General features: G+C 34.9%; 2 protein-coding genes and 1 long non-coding RNA gene across 3 annotated transcripts; 1 reads left to right on the top strand and 2 right to left on the bottom strand.

The window, feature by feature from the left end:
- Positions 1-3,215: 3,215 nt before the first annotated feature.
- Positions 3,216-3,559, top strand: LOC115875616. The gene is made up of 2 exons (XR_004049034.1): positions 3,216-3,405; positions 3,475-3,559. It is a non-coding gene; the product is annotated as an uncharacterized LOC115875616 (long non-coding RNA).
- A 6,695-nt stretch (positions 3,560-10,254) lies between these two features.
- LOC115875682 lies at positions 10,255-12,551 on the bottom strand. The gene is made up of 2 exons (XM_030891214.1): positions 11,003-12,551; positions 10,255-10,952 (listed from the first exon to the last, which is right to left on the bottom strand). The coding sequence occupies exons 1-2, from the start codon at positions 12,549-12,551 to the stop codon at positions 10,255-10,257; spliced, it is 2,247 nt and encodes a 748-aa protein (XP_030747074.1).
- Positions 12,552-12,873: 322 nt separating this feature from the next.
- On the bottom strand, positions 12,874-13,510 carry LOC115875683. The gene is made up of 2 exons (XM_030891215.1): positions 13,381-13,510; positions 12,874-13,322 (listed from the first exon to the last, which is right to left on the bottom strand). The coding sequence occupies exons 1-2, from the start codon at positions 13,508-13,510 to the stop codon at positions 12,874-12,876; spliced, it is 579 nt and encodes a 192-aa protein (XP_030747075.1).
- Positions 13,511-19,487: the final 5,977 nt, after the last annotated feature.

Here is a 19,487-nt window from a genome sequence, read left to right on the forward strand (position 1 = left end):
AATATATATGTACTTACATATTATGACGGAATAGGTATGCTAACAAGATCATACTTCTTATCTAGTTATCTGCAGGATCCTAATATCTTAATGTTAATTTCCTAGGTGATGTTAAAACAGTTGCAACACCATAAATCGCGACATAAATGGCTGTGAAAATTCATCAGTTTTTAAATATTTTCTTCAATTCCTTATACAATAATCAGCTGTTTTTGAGCTCTCTTTTGCTCAACTTTTTAATATCATGCTATGAATAAATCCTAACAGAGAAAACCATTTAATTTTTCTCTCACTATCTTTTAGAAATCTGAAATAAAATATTTATCTTAGTAATACAAAACGTAAATAGGCATTATTTTTTTATAAATGTACCAATTATAATTTATAAACATACCAATTATTTGTATTCATAATTAAATACAACTATACGATTTTGATTCGACAATATTGTAACAAAAAATATAAACATTACTTATAATATACATAATATTATACCGCATGATCGAGAAAAACGGCGTCCAGTTGGCTGGGAAATGAAGATCGCTGTCATTTTATATGTAAATTTATATGGGGAAATGTCATCGATCGCTCGGGCTTCCAGCCAACTGACGCCATTTTTTTTCTTTTCGATCATACGGTATTGCAAAACAAATATTAACAAATAGGTAAATAAAAGGAAATGCTGCATTACCACAACAGTACTTACTTTGAAATGACACTTCACGATGTTTAAATTCTTTAAATTCTACACATTTCCCAGTGTAGACCCATTTTAAAATGCTAATTTTGGAACTGTTATGTAAATGAAACAATTATAATTAATAGTTTATTAATAGTTAAGAAATAGGAAAATAAAAGCTGATCTTGCCAATCAGCTGTTTATTGACACTGTTGACCACAAATCCAATTGGTCCACTCTCTACTATAGAAAATACTATAACAACAGAGCGGCGTTGCCAGATTAAAAATTAATCATAACGGTTGGATAAATGACGAAATTTCAAATATTTTTGTAATCTTTGACTTGGAATCTTATTAAGTAATTAAATAAAATTATAAATATCGAAATTTTCAAATGTAGTAAGCTCTAATTATATTATTATTTTCTTAAGATTTGTATACAAATTAAAAATAAATGATAAACTGGTAGATTTGGCAACATAACAAATAATAATGGCTGATGTTGGCATTCGCACAAATGTAAACAGTTCCTCTGTGATTCGCCGCCTCCCATGCATTCTTCTCTGATGCCTGATGGCGCGAGTACCGATATCGAAGCGCACCGATCTAATGCGGTGCGCGGGCTTACATTTATTTCAACGTAAACTGAAATTACGTCGCTCGCCTCGCCGATACTTCCATTCAGTGCGCGCGGAGCTGTGCACACGCACTGAATCGGTACCAGTCCGGCGAGAACGAAGGCGGTGACGTAGTCGACTATCGCAGATAGGCAGAGTGAGGCGAATCTGGCCTCACAGGCCGAAATAAAGGACATCGGCCCCGCCCATGTTCGATGGTCGCAGTCGCTTTGCTGGTCGGTCCGATCTGATGCAGTGCGCCCAGCTTTTACCTCGTTTACAATTATTCATCGGCTTGGCCCTTACGCTGATCGTCAATACGTCAATTTGGTGCGCCAGCGTCGATACTGGCGGTTGTACGGATGGGCCAAAAGGCGGTTTTTGGGCTAACCTTCAAAAGAAATACCTCAAACACAAATTATGAATTTCTAAACGAACTAATCGACGAATCAAACGACGCATCAGCATGAGACATAGTTAAGGAAAGCTTAAGTGTATGCTCTAGCTTTTAGCATGGTGTTTGAGTATTTATTTTGCGTAAAGGCAGGCCTTTTTATTGCGATTTTTTTATCTGTAGTAACGCCAAAGTTAACCAAGAGATTTAAGCTTGATTGTTTGGTCGCTGTGCTAGTTTATTTAGTACACGCTTATAATTAGACGTTATCCACGGTGCATTCGAAGGCGAACTTAACGCCATAAAAGATGAGAACTTTTACGCAAAAATAAATATAAAACATAAAATACTAAAGCTAGAGCATACACTTAAGCACCATACTAACTATGTCTCATGCGCTGATGCGGCTTGATCGATCTGTCGATTAGTTCGTTTAGAAATCACAATTTGTGTGTTTGAGGTATTTCTTGAAGGTTAGCCCAAAACCGCCTTTTGGCCCATCCACCGTACAAACCCATGGTATCGACGCATTGGCGCACCAAATTACCGACGATCAGCATCAGCTTAACAGGATGAATAATTGTAAACGAGGAGTGTGCTGGGCGCGCACTGCATCAGATCGGACCGACCAGCAAAAGCGACTGCACCATCGAACAGGGTAGACGGGCCGATGTCCACTAAAACATTTCTTGGCCCAGAGGCCAGATTCCTTCCTCTTACCTTATCTGCTGATAGTCGACTACGTCACCGCCTTCGCCGTTTCTCGCCGGACTGGTACCGATTACCATCAGTGCGTGTGCACTTTAGCTCCGCGCGCACTGAATAGGTATCGGCGAGAGCGAGCGACAATGCATCAGTTTACGTTGAAATAAATGTAAGCCCGCGCACCGCATTAGATCGGTGCGCTTCGAGCTATCGGCGGTACTCGCGCCATCAGGCGAAATCAGAGAATGCATGGGAGGCGGCGAATCACAGGGGAACTGTTTACATTTTATGCGAATGCCAACATCCTATTGTTATTGTTTGTTGCGTTGCCAAGTCTTACCGGAGATTTGTCAAAGCCTTTGTTTATTTTAATTTGTATACGTATACTATGGGGAAACTTTTTAAGAAAATAATAATTAATTAGAGCTTACTACATTTGAAAATTTCGATATTTATAATTTTATTTAGTACTTAATAAGATTCAAGTCAAAGATTACAAGAAATATTTGTAAATTTCGTCATTTTTACATCAACCGTTATGATTAATTTTTAATCTGGCAATGCCGCTCTGTTGTTATAGTATTTTCTATAGTAGGGGAATTGGACCAATTGGACGTGGTCAACAGTGTTAATAAACAGCTGATTGGCAAGATCAGCTTTTATTTTTCCATATTTCTTAACTATTAATAAACTATTAGTGTATAATTGTTTCATTTTATATAAAGGACTAAAATTAGCATTTAAAATGGGTCTACACTGGGAAATATGTAAGAATTAAAGAATTTAAACATCGTGAAGTGTCATTTCAAAAGTAAGTACTGTTCTGTGGTAATGCAGCATTTCCTTTTATTTACCTATTTGTTAATATTTGTTTTATAATATAATATATTATGTATATTATAAGAAGTAATGTTTATATTTTTGTTACAATATTGTCCGAATCAAAATCGTATAGTTGTATTTAATTATGAATACAAATAATTGGTATGTTTACATAAATTATAATTGGTATGTTTACATTTATAAAAAATAATGCCTATTTACGTTTGTATTACTAAGATAAATATTTTATTTCAGATTTCTAAAAGATAGTGAGAGAAAAATTAAATGGTTTTCTCTGTTAGGATTTATTCATAGCATGATATTAAAAAGTTGAGCAAAAGAGAGCTCAAAAACAGCTGATTATTGTATAAGGAATTGAAGAAAATATTTAAAAACTGATGAATTTTCACAGCCATTTATGTCGCGATTTATGGTGTTGCAACTGTTTTAACATCACCTAGGAAATTAACATTAAGATATTAGGATCCTGCAGATAACTAGATAAGAAGTATGATCTTGTTAGCATACCTATTCCGTCATAATATGTAAGTACATATATATTTACAGTTTAATTTTTTAATATAAAATATTACTATATATTAATATGTATACACAGATTCAAAGTGTACAGGGTGGTGCCTTTCATACGATACGAAGGTTTCAAGGATTTTTGTTGTTGGAAGTTTGTATTCAAATAAAATTTTGAGAACATATGGAGGGTTTAAAAGTCAATCAAGTTAAGCGTGGCTGCAACGACGTCGTTATGCGGTTAAAACATATCAGCTGGTTTTTATATATAAACACCAATTGTTTTCGTCATAAAATTCACTTTCATTTCCTTTGAAGCCTTCGCGTCCTATGAGAGGCGCCACCCTATATATAGATTTGTATATGTTATATTAATATTATTTTACTAAAATTACACAATAGTTGTATAAGACCTCACTATCGAAAAAAAAAGCGTTAGGGTTGGCTTTGAAAGCAAGATTTATGTCATTTTATAAAATGTAAATTTATATGGTGAATGTCATTGATTGTCAATTTTATTTTTATTTTGCTCTCAATGTATACTCAATGTAGATATTTATATTCACCAACTTCATGTTTATATTTTGTTTTAGGAAGTGAAGATATTCATGGTGTGGAAGTTGTTACTTTAATTACATAGTGCATATGAAATTGGTCCTTTACATCACATTTAAAATCGACGTAATGCTACTATGCAAAATAGTGAGAGATGTGAACCCTAGGGAGAGCTACAGAAATACTTTTGTTGAGAGACAAGTGACAATGATAGTGATTAGAATCGCATATTCTAGACTTTTACTTGTTTGTGTATAAAAATCAATATATTTTTGAGTTTTGCATATTTAATCATGGCATAGTACAGGACTCAAGTCATATTTAATATCGGGTAGATATAATATCAGATACCTACAAAGAAATGACACTTAATATAAATATCTAATAATATATCAGAGAATTTAAAAAGAAAATCACTTTCATTTCATGTTTTCATTAACTTTTTGGTTAAGATAATTATGCTTCGAAGCTCTACACTTTGTAAAATATTTGGTAATATTGTACTTTTGCAACAGATATTTCGATACCTGACATTAAAAATCGGTGTCAGTTATGGCTATAAAATGAAGATCGTTGTTATTTTATATGTAAAATTATATGGGGGAATGTCATCATCATCATTTCCAAGCCAACTGGACGCCGTTTTTTTTGATCATACAGTATTTATGTCTTTTATTATTCATATTTTATAAAACTAGAAATTTATGATGTATACTAATTATTATACATACTAATTAATGTAATATTTACAATTATGTAATAAGTTAGTAGTTATTAATAGTAATAAGTTAATAAACCATACGATCGAAAAAACAAATGCTGTGACTGGGGAATGAAAATATGATAATTTCAGCGAGGTCAAGCCCTAGACGATTTTCTTGGCTCGTACTCATTTTTTAAAAGGCGCTCTGTTGTACGTAATTAATTTTATATTAAATAAAAAATGATTTTAAATGGTGTAGTTTAAGATTGACCTCGCCTAAAATTATCAATCGTCATTCCCAGCCGTCTTTTCACGCTGTTTTTTTTTAGATTATTTGCTATAACTATGTTATTTGTTATGCAAATATGTTTATATCTATATATTATCTTATATATATATGTTAATAACACAAAAAGCCAATGAGAAATTGGTTTCTGCTTGGATCCTTACAATGGCATTTAACAAAATATATATTTTTTTCAGGCTACAATATTTTATTTAATATGAACCTATAAATGTAGTAAGAATATTATATTATTGTTGTTTTTTTACTTAGTCCCTAAATATATATTTAAAAATACAACACTTGTTTTATTAATATCGTGTTATGATTAATACCTAATTAATGTAAATTATATGGTATGTAACATATCCTACATTGAGAATTCGTTTGGTCAAAATATTAGTCACAACAAGAATTTATTTTGGTCATGAGTTTTTAGCCCAGAATCATATAAAATAAAATGAATTTTAAAACTACAGAACATTGTTTTTTTTTGTTTTGTTAATGTTTCTAATTAAATGAATATATATTTTACGGCATAGGTAACCAAACCTATTGTTGTTTATTATGGTATAACTGGCCTTAAAGCTCCATGCTAACAGAAAAGATGAATTTTGTGCTTTTTCATTATACATTATATTAATTATATTATTAATGTATATCTACTGATATTCAATATAAAAATTAGTTGTTCACATGTATCTACTTTTCTTTTGTAATTAATATTATCTAAATAACAAAACATCTTATATAATATATCCATTATCATTTTAGTTTATCAATCAATATTACGATAATACGTACCTATAATATCTTTTAATTATATCTAACTTTTAATTATTGAATATTTAATAAACACATTTTTTATAGTGTTTGTCAAATATTTTATAGCATATATTATGTATTTATAATAATTTATTAGTTTTATTGCATGAACACATTTTTTAAATTTATTATTAAAAAAATATTTTATCTATGCCTCTAACCACCTACTTCTATATCTCTGGCTTTTACCAGCTTTTACTCATCAATGAAATCTTAAGGATAAATTCTGTTTTGATGCTCTTCTGCTTCGAATCTTCGAATTCCCCTACCACTTTCCTCTTTACCCCGCTGTCCATAAACTAGGGTAGTGGGGGCACTAACCGATAAAACGATGTTGGCACCTCGATTTTGTGAATTTATGAATGACTTGCCTCTATCTATTTTGTTATTGTTAATCTTGGGCGGCGAATAGTCTACGCCGAGCGACTTCGTTTTAGTGGAGCGGTTTTACATTAAACATATCCTGATGAATTATTAATCGAAAGTGTACGAGACCATATCATACTAATATGCGGTTTCTGATAAAAATTTCTTACAAGCACGTAACCTATATTGTTTACTACACTTATTCAATAACTGAATTAGAAAACCTTCCGATTAAACCCATTTATTTCTCATCTCGTTTTGATTATCTCACATTATTTTGAAAATCGAATTTAAATATCGTCAAAAAACTTATCATATATTATTTTAATTTATATTATTTTATTTTATTTAATTTTTGGTTTGTTTTGACGTTAGTAATAACAGCTGATAAATAGTCATCCTATGTTACTATGTTGATCGCTCCGTAAAAGGTACAAATAGAGAAAATAATATTTATGTTTGAATAAAATATTTGTACATATGTATATCTAATGTATGATAGAAAAAAACGGCGTCCAGTTGGATAGGAAATAACGATTGATGACATTTCCTATATAAATTTACATATAAAATGGCACCGACCTTCATTTCATGGTCATCGCTGATGCCGTTCCTTTTCCATAATACGGTATACTATAAAAACTATTTATATTTTTTATTTTTTCAATTTTCTTTGACTTTTTCATTATATTTTAAGTTTTTAAAATCTTGGTTTTAAGTCAGTAGTAATAAATGAAACTTCTGATTGACGACTAATTTTAATTCGGTCTTCTTTAGAATCTATAATATACAATACAATTTTATCACTAACAATGTGTTTAATATATAATTTTTTCTTACCACAAACGTAGAAAATTATTTATACGTATATTATAGATTCTGAAGAAGACCGAATTAAAATTGGTTGAAACGTCAATCATTAAACAAAATGTAAACACAAGTTTCGTTTGACTATCTATTACTGACTTAAAACAAAGATTTTAAAAACATTTGACATCTACTACTGACTTAAAACAAAGATTTTAAAAACTTAAAATAAAAGCTATATATAAATGTTTGTAATGACACTTATTTAGATTAAAAAAATAAAAATAGAAGTTTTATTTGACAATTTTTCATATCTAGCTTTGTTTTCAAAGAACAAATTAAACCCTTTTGAGTTATACCGGTCCTTTTGAGTAAAATCGGTCAAGCTCAGGGTCATGTAGTATATTTTATCCGCATCTTCCACTCTATTTCACTAATTTTATGTGGTTGTGTTAAGATCTAAATATATTAATGTGTGTTTGGTTAAGATCTAAATAATATCAATTTCCATTATAAAGCATAAAATATAAAAAAGTTGCATAAAACTATAAATAGTAATAATAATTTTTTGAAATGCCGAATGAATTTGACTAAATTTGAATAAACTTCTCCTCGTCTATGCTCAAATTTATGCTGGTGACGTACTCTCGACCGTCGATCGTGCGACTCCAGTGAGCGGCTATAATCGACTTTCCGACCGGTCGTGCCGCTCGCGCCTCTCGCGCCTCTCGCACCGCTCGCACCGCTCGCTCTAGCCGATACCTATTCAGTGCGCGCGGAGCTTAACGAGGAACTTTTAATTTAAGGAGTTAAAATAGAACTTATTCGTTTCTGTACTTTTTAGATAACTAACATTTTTTGGACCAAATTATTTCTTAGATGATTAAATAAAATGAGATATATTTATTTGCTTCTGCAAATATTCAATTGTTTTTTTAACTGTATTTTTACTAACATTTCTGTAAGTCCACTAAATCTACAGGGTCTCTGTAGCTCCTAGATTAAAAAAAAAACTTGAGAATTTTGTTTAAGTGCAAACCTAAAGTACGTATACTCTGTTTTTTTTCTCAGGTAAGATTTCGACAGACGATGACAAAAGAAAAGCAGATGACGTCCCATACTAATCTATTTATTTACTAAAAAAAGTTTCTAATATTTTTTAAGTTAACTATGGATGGGTTTAAATATAAATCCGTCATGCGTCGTCTCTTGTTGTTTTTATCCAGTTTTATTGGTTTATTTCAAAAGTGACAGATCATATTTTAATTTTATTGGTGTGACGGAACGATGAACGACAAACGGACGCCGATGCGTATGAACTCGCCTTTAGATTTTTGTGGTTTGTCAAAGTCTTGCCAAATTATAGGTTATAATTTTGTGTCAACTTAATGTCAAATATCTGCGTTTTGGAAGATGATGCATTCTAATTCATGTTATTACGTGTGTTTTGTGTCTTTTAAAGTAAAGTGGAAGAAAAATTTAGGGAAAATTAACTGTAGAACTGTAGACCCAGAGCACAGTTTATAGTTAATACCTAAGGTTAATACCCGCTGCCCAGGCAGAAAGTCTTATACACCAATAAAGTTACCATCAATAAAGTTTGTATACCATCTCGTCGTAGATAACTGGATCTCGTATATGGTACAAGGATCGTACTAAACATGTACTACTGGAGTAGCTGTAAAATATCGACATCGCGCGATAGGATTGATAGGATTTTAGTACTGAAGATAGATAATGTCAAAATGTACTGGTTAAAAAAATAATATTAAAGTTAGTTAATCAACTTTTAAGGTATAATATTCAGTAAGTGTTATTATTAATAAAAAGTTTGTTTTATATATTTTGTTTTATTTATTCCTGTGGAATATTACAAATTTGTATTTCTATATAAGTTATATTCATAAATATTGAAGCTTGAAAGTAAGAAGTGGTTCTTTTCTATATTTTTTTTTGTATGTGGTGTTTTTTTCTGGTTTGTTTTGTATTAACAGGTAGGTACCGTTTTTTTTTAATAAAATAACTCCAATACATTTTTTCAGTTTTATGGAGTTTTTTTTCATAATATTTTGAAGTAATAACTTATCATTCAAATTTTAAATATACTCTGTTTTTTTTTCTCAGGTAAGATTTCGACAGACGATGACAGAAGAAAAGCAGATGACGTCCCATACCAATTTATTTATTTTACTAAAAAAAGTTTCTAATAATTTTTAAGTTAACTATGGATGGGTTTAAATATAAATCCGTCATGCGTCGTCTCTTGTTGTTTTTAACCAGTTTTATTGGTTTATTTAAAAAATGACAGATCGTATTTCAATTTTATTGGTTTGACGGAACGATGAATGACAAACGGACGCCGATGCGTATGAACTCGCCTTTAGATTTTTGACGCTTGTCAAAGACTTGCCAAATTAGAGGTTATAATTTTGTGTCAACTTTTGTCAGTTTTGTCAAATACCCTGCGTTTTGGAAGATGATGCATTTTGATTCGTGTTATTACGTGTGTTTTGTGTCTTTTGAAGTCAAGTGGAGGAAAAATCGAGTGAAAATTAACTGTAGACCCAGAGCACAGTTTATGGTTAATGCTCGCTGCCCAGGCAGAAAGTCTTATACACCAATAAAGTTACCATCAATAAAGTTTGTATACCATCTCGTCGTAGATAAGTGCATCATGAATATGGTAGAAGAACCATACTAAACACATATTAAAAACTGGAGTAGCTGTAAAATATCGACATCACACGATAGGTAAATAATGGATTTTAGTACTGCAGAAAAATAATGTTAAAAGGTACTGGTTTAAAAAAATTAAGATTAAAGTAGTAGTTTAGGCTTTCGCGGCCATCGTTTGAAGAATTTTGGTTTTTCGGGTTATTAGGCCGTCGTCGGTTAGAATTGCTTCCTAACGTTTCGCTAGCACGAGTGGCTAGCATCTTCAGAGGTGTGTTTGCTCCGATTGCTCACACTAGACTGATGCCGCACCTCCGCAGTTTCGGCGTAGCGCGTATTTTATGCCGCCTTCAATAAGCGGAGGGGGCGTGGCTTGTTCCGGTGGTGGTTCTTCCGGAACTGGTCTACTTCTCTGTACTGCTACCTTGGTCCTAGATATAGCTGGATGCCAAATTCTGTTTAGGTAGTGAGTTTCTTCCTTCCTGTTGAAATTATTTGGATGTTTGTGAATTTCAACAGCTTCCCTGACCAGACGAGGATGATATCCAGATGTTGTGGCAATGACTTGGGTGACTTCGAACTGGATTTTGTGGTCACCATCTCTTAGAGCATGTTCTGCTACGGCCGACTTGTCTGTTTGCCCTAACCTGCAGCTTCTCTTGTGTTCCGTAAGTCTCGTTCCTACTGAGCGTTTGGTAGTTCCAATGTATACGCTACCGCAGGAACAAGGTATACGGTAGATCCCTACAGAGGATAATGGTACCCTTTTATCTTTGGCTGGTCTCAAGCAGCCCTTTATTTTCCAGGTAGGTTTGTATATTGTTTTGATGTTGTGTTTCCTGAGAACTTTTCCAATCCTATCGGTAACCTGGGAGACATATGGAAGGAAGGCCTTATTAACGGTGTTATTCTGTTCATTGACGTCAAGTCTCCTCTGCCTAGGTGCTAGCGCCGCCTTTATTTCTTTCTCATTATACCCATTAGCAAGAAAGGCTTTATTTAATGACTTAGTTCCTCTTGGATGTGTTCATTAGCACAGATACGTCTTGCCCTATTTGCTAATGTTCCGATAATCCCCTGTTTTTGGCTTGGATGGTGATTTGATAGTTTGTGTAAGTACCGGTCTGTATGAGTGGGTTTTCGATACACGGTGTGATCCAAAAGGTCGCCATTTCTCTTGACAAGCACATCGAGGAAGGCCAGTTGGTTGTTTACTTCGGTTTCCATGGTAAATTTTATGCTCGGGCTCTGCGAATTAAGGTGATGAAGGAAGTCATCTAGGCTGTCACGTCCATGTTTCCAAACCACAAATGTATCGTCCACATAACGAAACCATACAGCGGGCTTCAGAACGGATGACTCTAGCGCTTTTTCTTCAAATCTCTCCATAAAGAAATTAGCAATTATTGGGCTGATTGGGCTACCCATTGCGACACCTTCTGTTTGTTCGTAGTAATTGCCGTTCCATAAGAAATAGCTACCAGTCAGACACACTCGGAAGAGCTCCGCGATGTCAGGTGGGAATGATTCCTTGATTAGATCCATTGACTCGCCTAGGGGTACTCTCGTGAATAGAGATACCACATCGAAGCTTACCATGATGTCAGATGGTTCCAGTTTTATATCTTTTAGCTTTTGGACGAAATGCGTTGAGTCCTTCACATAAGAGTTTGTGTTGCCGACTTTCGGTTGTAGGATCGTAGTCAAGTATTTAGCTAAGTTGTAAGTAGGCGATCCTGGAGCACTCACTATCGGTCTAAGTGGGACACTAGCTTTATGAATTTTTGGTAGTCCATAAAGGCGTGGTGGTTGAGCTTCCGAGTTAATTAATTTTGATTTCAGATGTTCCGGGAGTGAGGAGGCCTTGATGAGTCTGTTGGTGTTTCTGACAATTAAGGCAGTAGGATCCTTCTTCAGTAACTTATAAGTCTGGGGCTCCAGTAGATCCTCGATTTTGGACCTATAATCCTCAGACTTCATTACTACCGTAGCATTCCCCTTGTCTGCCGGTAAGACCAGAATGTCCTTGTCAGCATTCAGCGATTTTAGAGCCTGATGTTCTTCCCTAGACAGATTACTTTTTGGAGCCTTAGCAGTTCTCAATATGTTGACCGTTTCAAATCGGATTTCGTCTGCGATACTGTTAGGAAGGTTACGTATGGCAGCTTCTGTTCCGGCAATAATGTCTTCCACTGGAACCACTTTCGGTGTTATGGCAAAGTTTCCTCCCTTCGCTAATAATGTTACTTCTGATGTCGTAAGGGTCTTATCTGTGAGATTCACCACGGTTCGAGCAGGTTCAAGAGATATCCTATATTCCGGCTTGGTTTTTGGTTGCAGTTTTTCATATTTGATCTTCTGGCGAGCTGATGTTCTTTCCAATTCATTTTGCATATTTTGGTATGTTATTCCGTCAATCTTGTCCCAGTCTACAGGTTGCATGTTGGCGGTAAGGATATAAAATAGGTCGATCAATTCCCTGTCTACCTTTGCTAAGTCTCGTCTAGATGTATGAATCCTCTCACGAAGAAAATTTTTCTCCATCCTGGTGTAAAGGCGATTTGCCTGAGTAGATGAGAATACCCTCTTCATTTTGAGAAATCCTGGTATTACGTTTTGGTCTCGGCAGCGGCACAGAAAAGCAAGCGATGATAGCAAGTGAGCTTTTCGCTTCCGTGTCTTGTCCAGGCGTTGGTACAATCTGAATAGCTCCTCCCCGTAGAGCCGTTTAATGTAGTAGTTTAGGCTTTCGCGGCCATCGTTTGAAGAATTTTGGTTTTTCGGGTTATTAGGCCGTCGTCGGTTAGAATTGCTTCCTAACGTTTCGCTAGCACGAGTGGCTAGCATCCTCAGAGGTGTGTTTGCTCCGATTGCTCACACTAGACTGATGCCTCCGCATCGGCGTAGCGCGCATTTATGCGTCGGCGGAGGGGGCTTGTTCCGGTGGTGGTTCTTCCGGAACTGGTCTACTTCTTTGTACTGCTTCCTTGGTCCTAGATATAGCTGGATGCCAAATTCTGTTTAGGTAGAGAGTTTCTTCCTTCCTGTTGAAATTATTTGGATGTTTGTGAATTTCAACAGCTTCCCTGACGAAACGAGGATGATATCCAGATGTTGTAGCAATGACTTGGGTGTCTTCGAACTGAATTTTGTGGTCACCATCTCTTAGAGCATGTTCTGCTACGGCCGCGACCGACTTGTCTGTCTGTCCTAACCTGCAGCTTCTCTTGTGTTCCGTAAGTATCGTTCCTACTGAGCGTTTGGTAGTTCCAATATATACGCTACCGCAGGACAAGGTATACGGTAGATCCCCTGCAGAGGATAATGGTTCTCTTTTGTCTTTTGCTGGTCTTAAAGCGGTCCCTTATTTTTCGGGTAGGTTTGTATATGGTTTTGATGTTATGCTTCTTGGGAACTTTACCAATCCTATCAGTGACCTGGGAAACATATGGAAGGAAGGCCTTAGTAATGATGTTTTCCTGTTCATTGGCGTCAGGTCTCCTCTGCCTAGGTGCCAGCGCCGCCTTTATTTCTCTGTCATTGCCATGCATTGGCAAGAAAGGCTTTATTTAAATGACTTAGTTCCTCTTGGATGTGTTCATTAGCACAGATACGTCTTGCCCTATTTGCTAATGTTCCGATAATCCCCTGTTTTTGGCTTGGATGGTGATTTGATAGTTTGTGCAGAGCTATCCGTCACCATCAAGCAAAACTGAGGATCGATGTCAGCAATAGAGCAAAGGTATCCTATGCTCAAAGCTAATAATGACTTCAGAAGCAATCAGGCTGGAAATAAAGGCTTTCTTACCAATAGCTAATAACAGAGAGCAAAAGCGGCATACAAACGAAGGAAGAACCTAACGTAATGTGGAAAAACATCATTATTTCATCCCGGCTGAATACTGATAGAGATGACCATCGAAGCATAACATCAAAATATACCCGAAAAAATAGGGATATAAGATTTCAACAGGTGAAAGAACCGATATCTCTGCGAAATAAAGACTGAACTTCCTTAAGGTACAAAGAACAAACGCTCGGCAGACACTGGCTGACTACCTGCAGATTAGAGACAACAGAGGATCGGCCGTAACCATAACGCTGGCAGAAGATGGTGATCGTGGTCGAACAATTCGAATCAGTGCCACAACATCTGGATATCATCGTCTGGTCGAAACTGTTGAGATACAAACATCAAATATTCGGGAAGGAAGAACTGCTAACGCCAACAAATCTGGCGTCCTATCTAGGACAAAGCAACGGCTTTTTGAAACCAGTTCCGGAAATTTCGCGAACACGCCCTCCGAACATTAACGCGCGCTGCGCCGACGAAATCGTCTAATGAGCCAATCGGGCTGGCCACACCTGAGGCCAATAACCGATCGACGACAGGCGAAAAACAAGGTGATTCAAACACGCTCTGACGCAATAAACCCGATGAAACAACGCAACGGACAACTGCGGAAAACAGCGTTACAACGCTGCGAGACTACTGCCGCTATGACACGCTACTGGGTTTTTAAACTGAAGAGGGGTATTCTGCTCTCGGCAAATACTCATACTACTGATAACTACCAGACAAAACGCTGTGCCAGTTTCTCGAATGAAGAGGGTATTCTCATCTGCTCAGAACAATCACCAACTTCCGGATGGAGAAATTTTTATCGTGAAGATTCGTATCATCACGAAGACATCGTGAACGAGAGAACGAGACTATTTTATGTCCTTACCGCCAAAAGGCTGGACAGCTGAAAGACTGCGTGACGGATAACTGTGCCAAAATATGGCGAAATCAGCTCTTAAAGCAGATAAAATATGAAACTGCAAACAAGCCGAATAGGACGGTCTTGATTACTGTCGTGCGGTGTTAACACAGGCCGTTATCATCAACAAGCGAGGAAAGGGGAGCAACTACCGATTTGTTGCCGAAGTGGCGCCGCTGCCGAACGGCAATGCGAACAGCAATGTCGCGAGGCGATCGACGCAGACCAAGCTGTCTGAGCTTCAAAGACAATCTGGTCGCGGATGTTTGTGATGGTTTCTGTTCTTACACCGGCGAACAGGGAATTACGTGACAAATGAAGATCTGAAGGAGATTATGATGTCCCAAGAACTCGAGGCCCATCTGGCACTCTGACTGTCAGAAGCCGCTGGAAAATCACCACTAACGCTGACCGATCGAAATTTTCAACGGCTCTCCTTTCGAAGACATCTGAAAATCAAATTGTCGACTCAACCACGCGCTGCTTTATCGATTTACCAAAATGTCATCAAGCTCACCCGCCAAACCGTGGTGTCAGATCGCTGACTGCCAACTGGGCTACAGAGATCGCTGAAAGGAACTCGGCGTTAACTTCGGCACAACTCAAGTGTGAAACTGCAACATTCCGGCATTTCAGCAAAAGGCAGGGTATCGTAATGTTATTCGATGTGTACTGGGCGAGTCGTGGATCTGTCGAGGAATCATCGCCTGACGGCGCGAATTCTCAGTAATATGACTGGTAACTGTATGGAACGGCGAATTACGAACAAACGAAAAGGTATCGCAATGGCAATCGGCACAATAATTGAATTTCTTTTGAAGATTTGAAGAAAAGGCGTAGAGTATCCGTTCTGAACCCGCTATGTATATTTCATTTCAACGACCATTTCTGGTTTGTAAGCTGAACGTGACCGACTGGTGCTTCCGTCACCGCTGAACTAAAAGACCGACATAAAGTACCATGAAAACCGAAATAAAGTAACCGCTAAGCTCGATATTAGCGTTGAAAGAAATGGCGACACTGGATCACCGTGTATCGAAACTTATCGCTCGCTTAATACGACACTACACAAACTATCAGGCGCCGTCAGCAAGCCAGAAGCGAGGATTATCGGGTTTGATGGCAAATAAACAGACATCAATGCATATTACGTCCAGAACGAAGTAAGTTGAACCAAACGCTGCTTGCCAATACGATATAATGAACGGAAAGCAAAGGCGGCGGGCTGACATACGAGCGCCAATGAGGAAGGCATCGTTAATAGACGGCTGTGTTTCGCAGGTCACCGATAAGATTGATAAAGTACTCAGAACGTAACATCAAAGGTATGAAACTACCCGAAAACCGAGGACAACAAGATGACGAACAAAGATACATCAATCCGAGAGTCTACCGTATACTGTTCGTGCGGTTCACTCGCATATGGAACTATAACGCTCGGAACGGAACCACAGGAACACAAGAAAACTGCGGATTCCAGAACGAACGAAAATCGGCCGAAGTCAACATGGCAAGCTGCCTGGTGATCACAAAAATCAATTCGAACGCACAATCGTGCCTGGCATCTGGATCTGGTCGAGCAAAGCTGATCGAAAAACTGGTAACGGGAACAAATCAATTTCAACGGAAGGAAGGCTTTCACCAAGTAACGGCAAGTTTGACGTCAGCTATCACGCCGAAATGGCGCACAGTAGATTCAGTTCGGAAACATGACTACCGCAACAAACCACGCCCCCTCGACCTCATCACTTAGCTTATACGCCATTTTATGAAGGCTCGATCTAATGAGCAATCAGCTAAGCCACCTCGAACTAGCCACTCGTCTGTAACAGAGAAGGCTAATTCTAACCGACGACGGCATAACGAAAACCAAAGATGTCTTCAATGGAGAATAAAGTTAATTAAACAACCTTTAAGATATAAAATTTGGTAAGTGTTATAATAAATAAAATAGTTTGTTTTATTTATGTTGTTTTATTTATTCCTGTGGAATATTATAAATTTGTACACAAGTCATATTGATAAATATAATCATAAATGCGGAAAGTTTCATAAAGCTTGAAAGTAAGAAATAGTTCTTTTTTATATTTTTTTGGTATGTGGTGTCTTTTTCTTGTTTGTTTTGTATTAACACATGCCGTTTTTTATTTAATAAAATAACTCGATTACATTTTTTCAGTTTTATACAGTTTTTTTCACAATATTTTGAAGTAATCACTTGTCAGTCAAATTTTAAATATATTAATTTCCTGCTATTCCAGTTGTACCAACTTATTTCTTTGTAAAATAAAATAAACTACTTTGAAATTAAAACGACAGACACATCTATCACTGTCAAGGATCTTCTCGTTGAACAGACTATATATTAATTAGTATGTTATTTCATCCATTCAGGAGAATATTTAACTTCTATAGGGTGGCTCAAAAAATTGGAAGTGGATCGGGATGATTTTTTATAAATAGAACACCCTTTATATTATTTCAATTTTGGCTTCATTTCTGATCACTTTACATAATCCTAAAATATGAATAAATATATTTCGATAATTTTAGAGATATTAATAAATAAATAAAAAATATACATTTCTCAACCTTTTTTAAAAAATTATTACAAATATCTACAACTGTCCTGATATCAAAACTATATTAGGTATTTACTATGGTCTAAAATTAGTTCGTTATAAATGTCGTAATCTTGAATCATACAGGGTGTTCAAAATTCTACGCCAAACTTTCTAAAATATAAAATGTTTTCTTTGTTTTTCTTAATGGAACACCTTGTATATTATTTTTTATTAGATGGAAAGTTAAAAATAAGCATTTTTTGTATTTAATGTATTTCAAAATTTTTAATGGTTTTACGTGCCTCTTTCAACGGTAAAATACGAGAGAAAAAATCATTGGGTGGCTTTGATAAAAATTTACTGTGAAAAATGCCATATGAAATATAAAACAGCGAATATCTGCGAAACCGTTAATAATTTTGAAATATTCTGAATAAAAATATGTTCATTTTTTAATTCTCCATCTATAGAAAAAATAATACACAATTTTAATATACATTTAAAAAAGCGAAAAAAATTATTTGAGATAGTTTGGCGTACAATTTTGAACACCCTGTATGATTTACGATTACCATATTTATAGGAAAGTAAATAAAAACCAGCTAAAGTAAATATCTAATAAAGTTTTGAGTAGAGTTCTTGTATTTTTAATATTTTTTTAAGAAAGGCAAAAAATATATATTTTTTTGATTTATTTATTAGGATCTTTGAAACTATCGAAATATATTTACCCATATCATAGGATTATGTAAAGTGATATGAAAGGAAGCCAAAAATTAAAATAAAAAAATTATCCCTCCCCACTCTCACTTTATTGAGTCACCCCGTAGATGTTAAAATATTTTCCTGAAATGCATCCTAATACATACTTTAAGTTAACACTTAAACGCAATTCCTAGGTTTTTTTATTTTACGAGATGCCCGATGCACTATTTTGCCGGACCTTGTAGATAGCACGCGCATTCACCATTTCGTCAAGATACTCAGTTAAAAAATCGAAAAAAAATATTTGTATAGCAGGCGGCTATAAATTTAATGTACGTCTACCTTTTCATGCTAAATAACATTTTTACGTGTCTTTTGTAATATTTTAAAAATAGATTTTTTACATTATTATTATTATAAAAGATATATTTCTTTCAAAAATGTCCCACAGTTATCGCAGAGGATATTAGTATTATATTTATACGTTGATAGATACCACAGTTTGTAATACTATGACTTGCGCTAGTAAAACCACCAAACAGGTTTTTTCGATCTGTTAAAGCGACAAACTATTTATTTAATCGATGAAAAATCACTAATCAGTATTCACGGAACGTCGTTTGAGATATTACCAGTCTATTGTTTACTAAATTCTCATATGGTAAACACCGAGATAAAAATAATAATAGGTTATCAACATAATACGAAAAATGATAGTTAAAAGTCAGTAGAATTTAAAATGTTATCAAGTAACAATGTGATTAGGTGCTGGATTTTGATAATTAGGTAAAAAAAATTAATTTAAGATTATTTTTATCAATATTTACGCTTGGTAATGGATTATTTTTTCTGCACGTAATGTTTTACATATTTTACTGTACCCAACGATTATTATTTAAAAGTGTACAGCAAATTTTTACGGTACTATTTTATTTACTAAAATTATTTTATTACTGTCTTAAATCGTGGATTTTATCTTTTATTATTTTATATTCAAATAGAATAATATGTAAATATTTTGATAAATTACTTGATTATGTTTATATATATATTAATTAATAATAATGTTATATAAATTAAATAATATTTTAAAAAAACTATTAAATTTCAAATGAATTTTATTTGCCTAAGCAATCAAAAGATAAAAAACGCTTCTGAGACTATCAAATTGTTGATATAATATTATTTTGAGTTTAAACTATCTCTTTAAAAGCAACTTTTTTCCAAAGCCAACGATGAATTCACTGAGGCGTCGTTTCTTAGTCACTCTCATTAATATCTTAATTATTAGATATCAATACACCTAGTATTATGGTATTCTGGTACATTGTTGATTTTTTGAATGAAATAATCTTTTCTATCTTATTTTTATTAGAATGGTCATCATGAGGGGCTAGGGATACCGTGTTAGAAAGACAAGGTAATTAAGGGCTTATTTTTTCGTACCTATTTATTATAATTTTGCTAATAACTTTGGTTTGAAAAAAGATATCAAG

Source organism: Sitophilus oryzae, unplaced genomic scaffold (genome assembly GCF_002938485.1).
Source record: "Sitophilus oryzae breed Bouriz unplaced genomic scaffold, Soryzae_2.0 scaffold_1393_pilon_pilon, whole genome shotgun sequence".
NCBI lineage: Eukaryota > Metazoa > Arthropoda > Insecta > Coleoptera > Curculionidae > Sitophilus > Sitophilus oryzae.

What these genes read in the sequence shown, in the direction of transcription:
- LOC115875682 (XM_030891214.1), bottom strand. Translation starts at nt 12,551, where the DNA reads ATGAAGAGGGTATTCTCATCTACTCAGGCAAATCGCCTTTACACCAGG. An exon ending in ATTAGCAAATAGGGCAAGAC is followed by an intron (nt 10,953 to 11,002) that starts GTATCTGTGCTA and finishes CATTAAATAAAG; the next exon opens with CCTTTCTTGCTAATGGGTAT.
- LOC115875683 (XM_030891215.1), bottom strand. Translation starts at nt 13,510, where the DNA reads ATGCATGGCAATGACAGAGAAATAAAGGCGGCGCTGGCACCTAGGCAG. An exon ending in CCAGGTCACTGATAGGATTG is followed by an intron (nt 13,323 to 13,380) that starts GTAAAGTTCCCA and finishes CCGAAAAATAAG; the next exon opens with GGACCGCTTTAAGACCAGCA.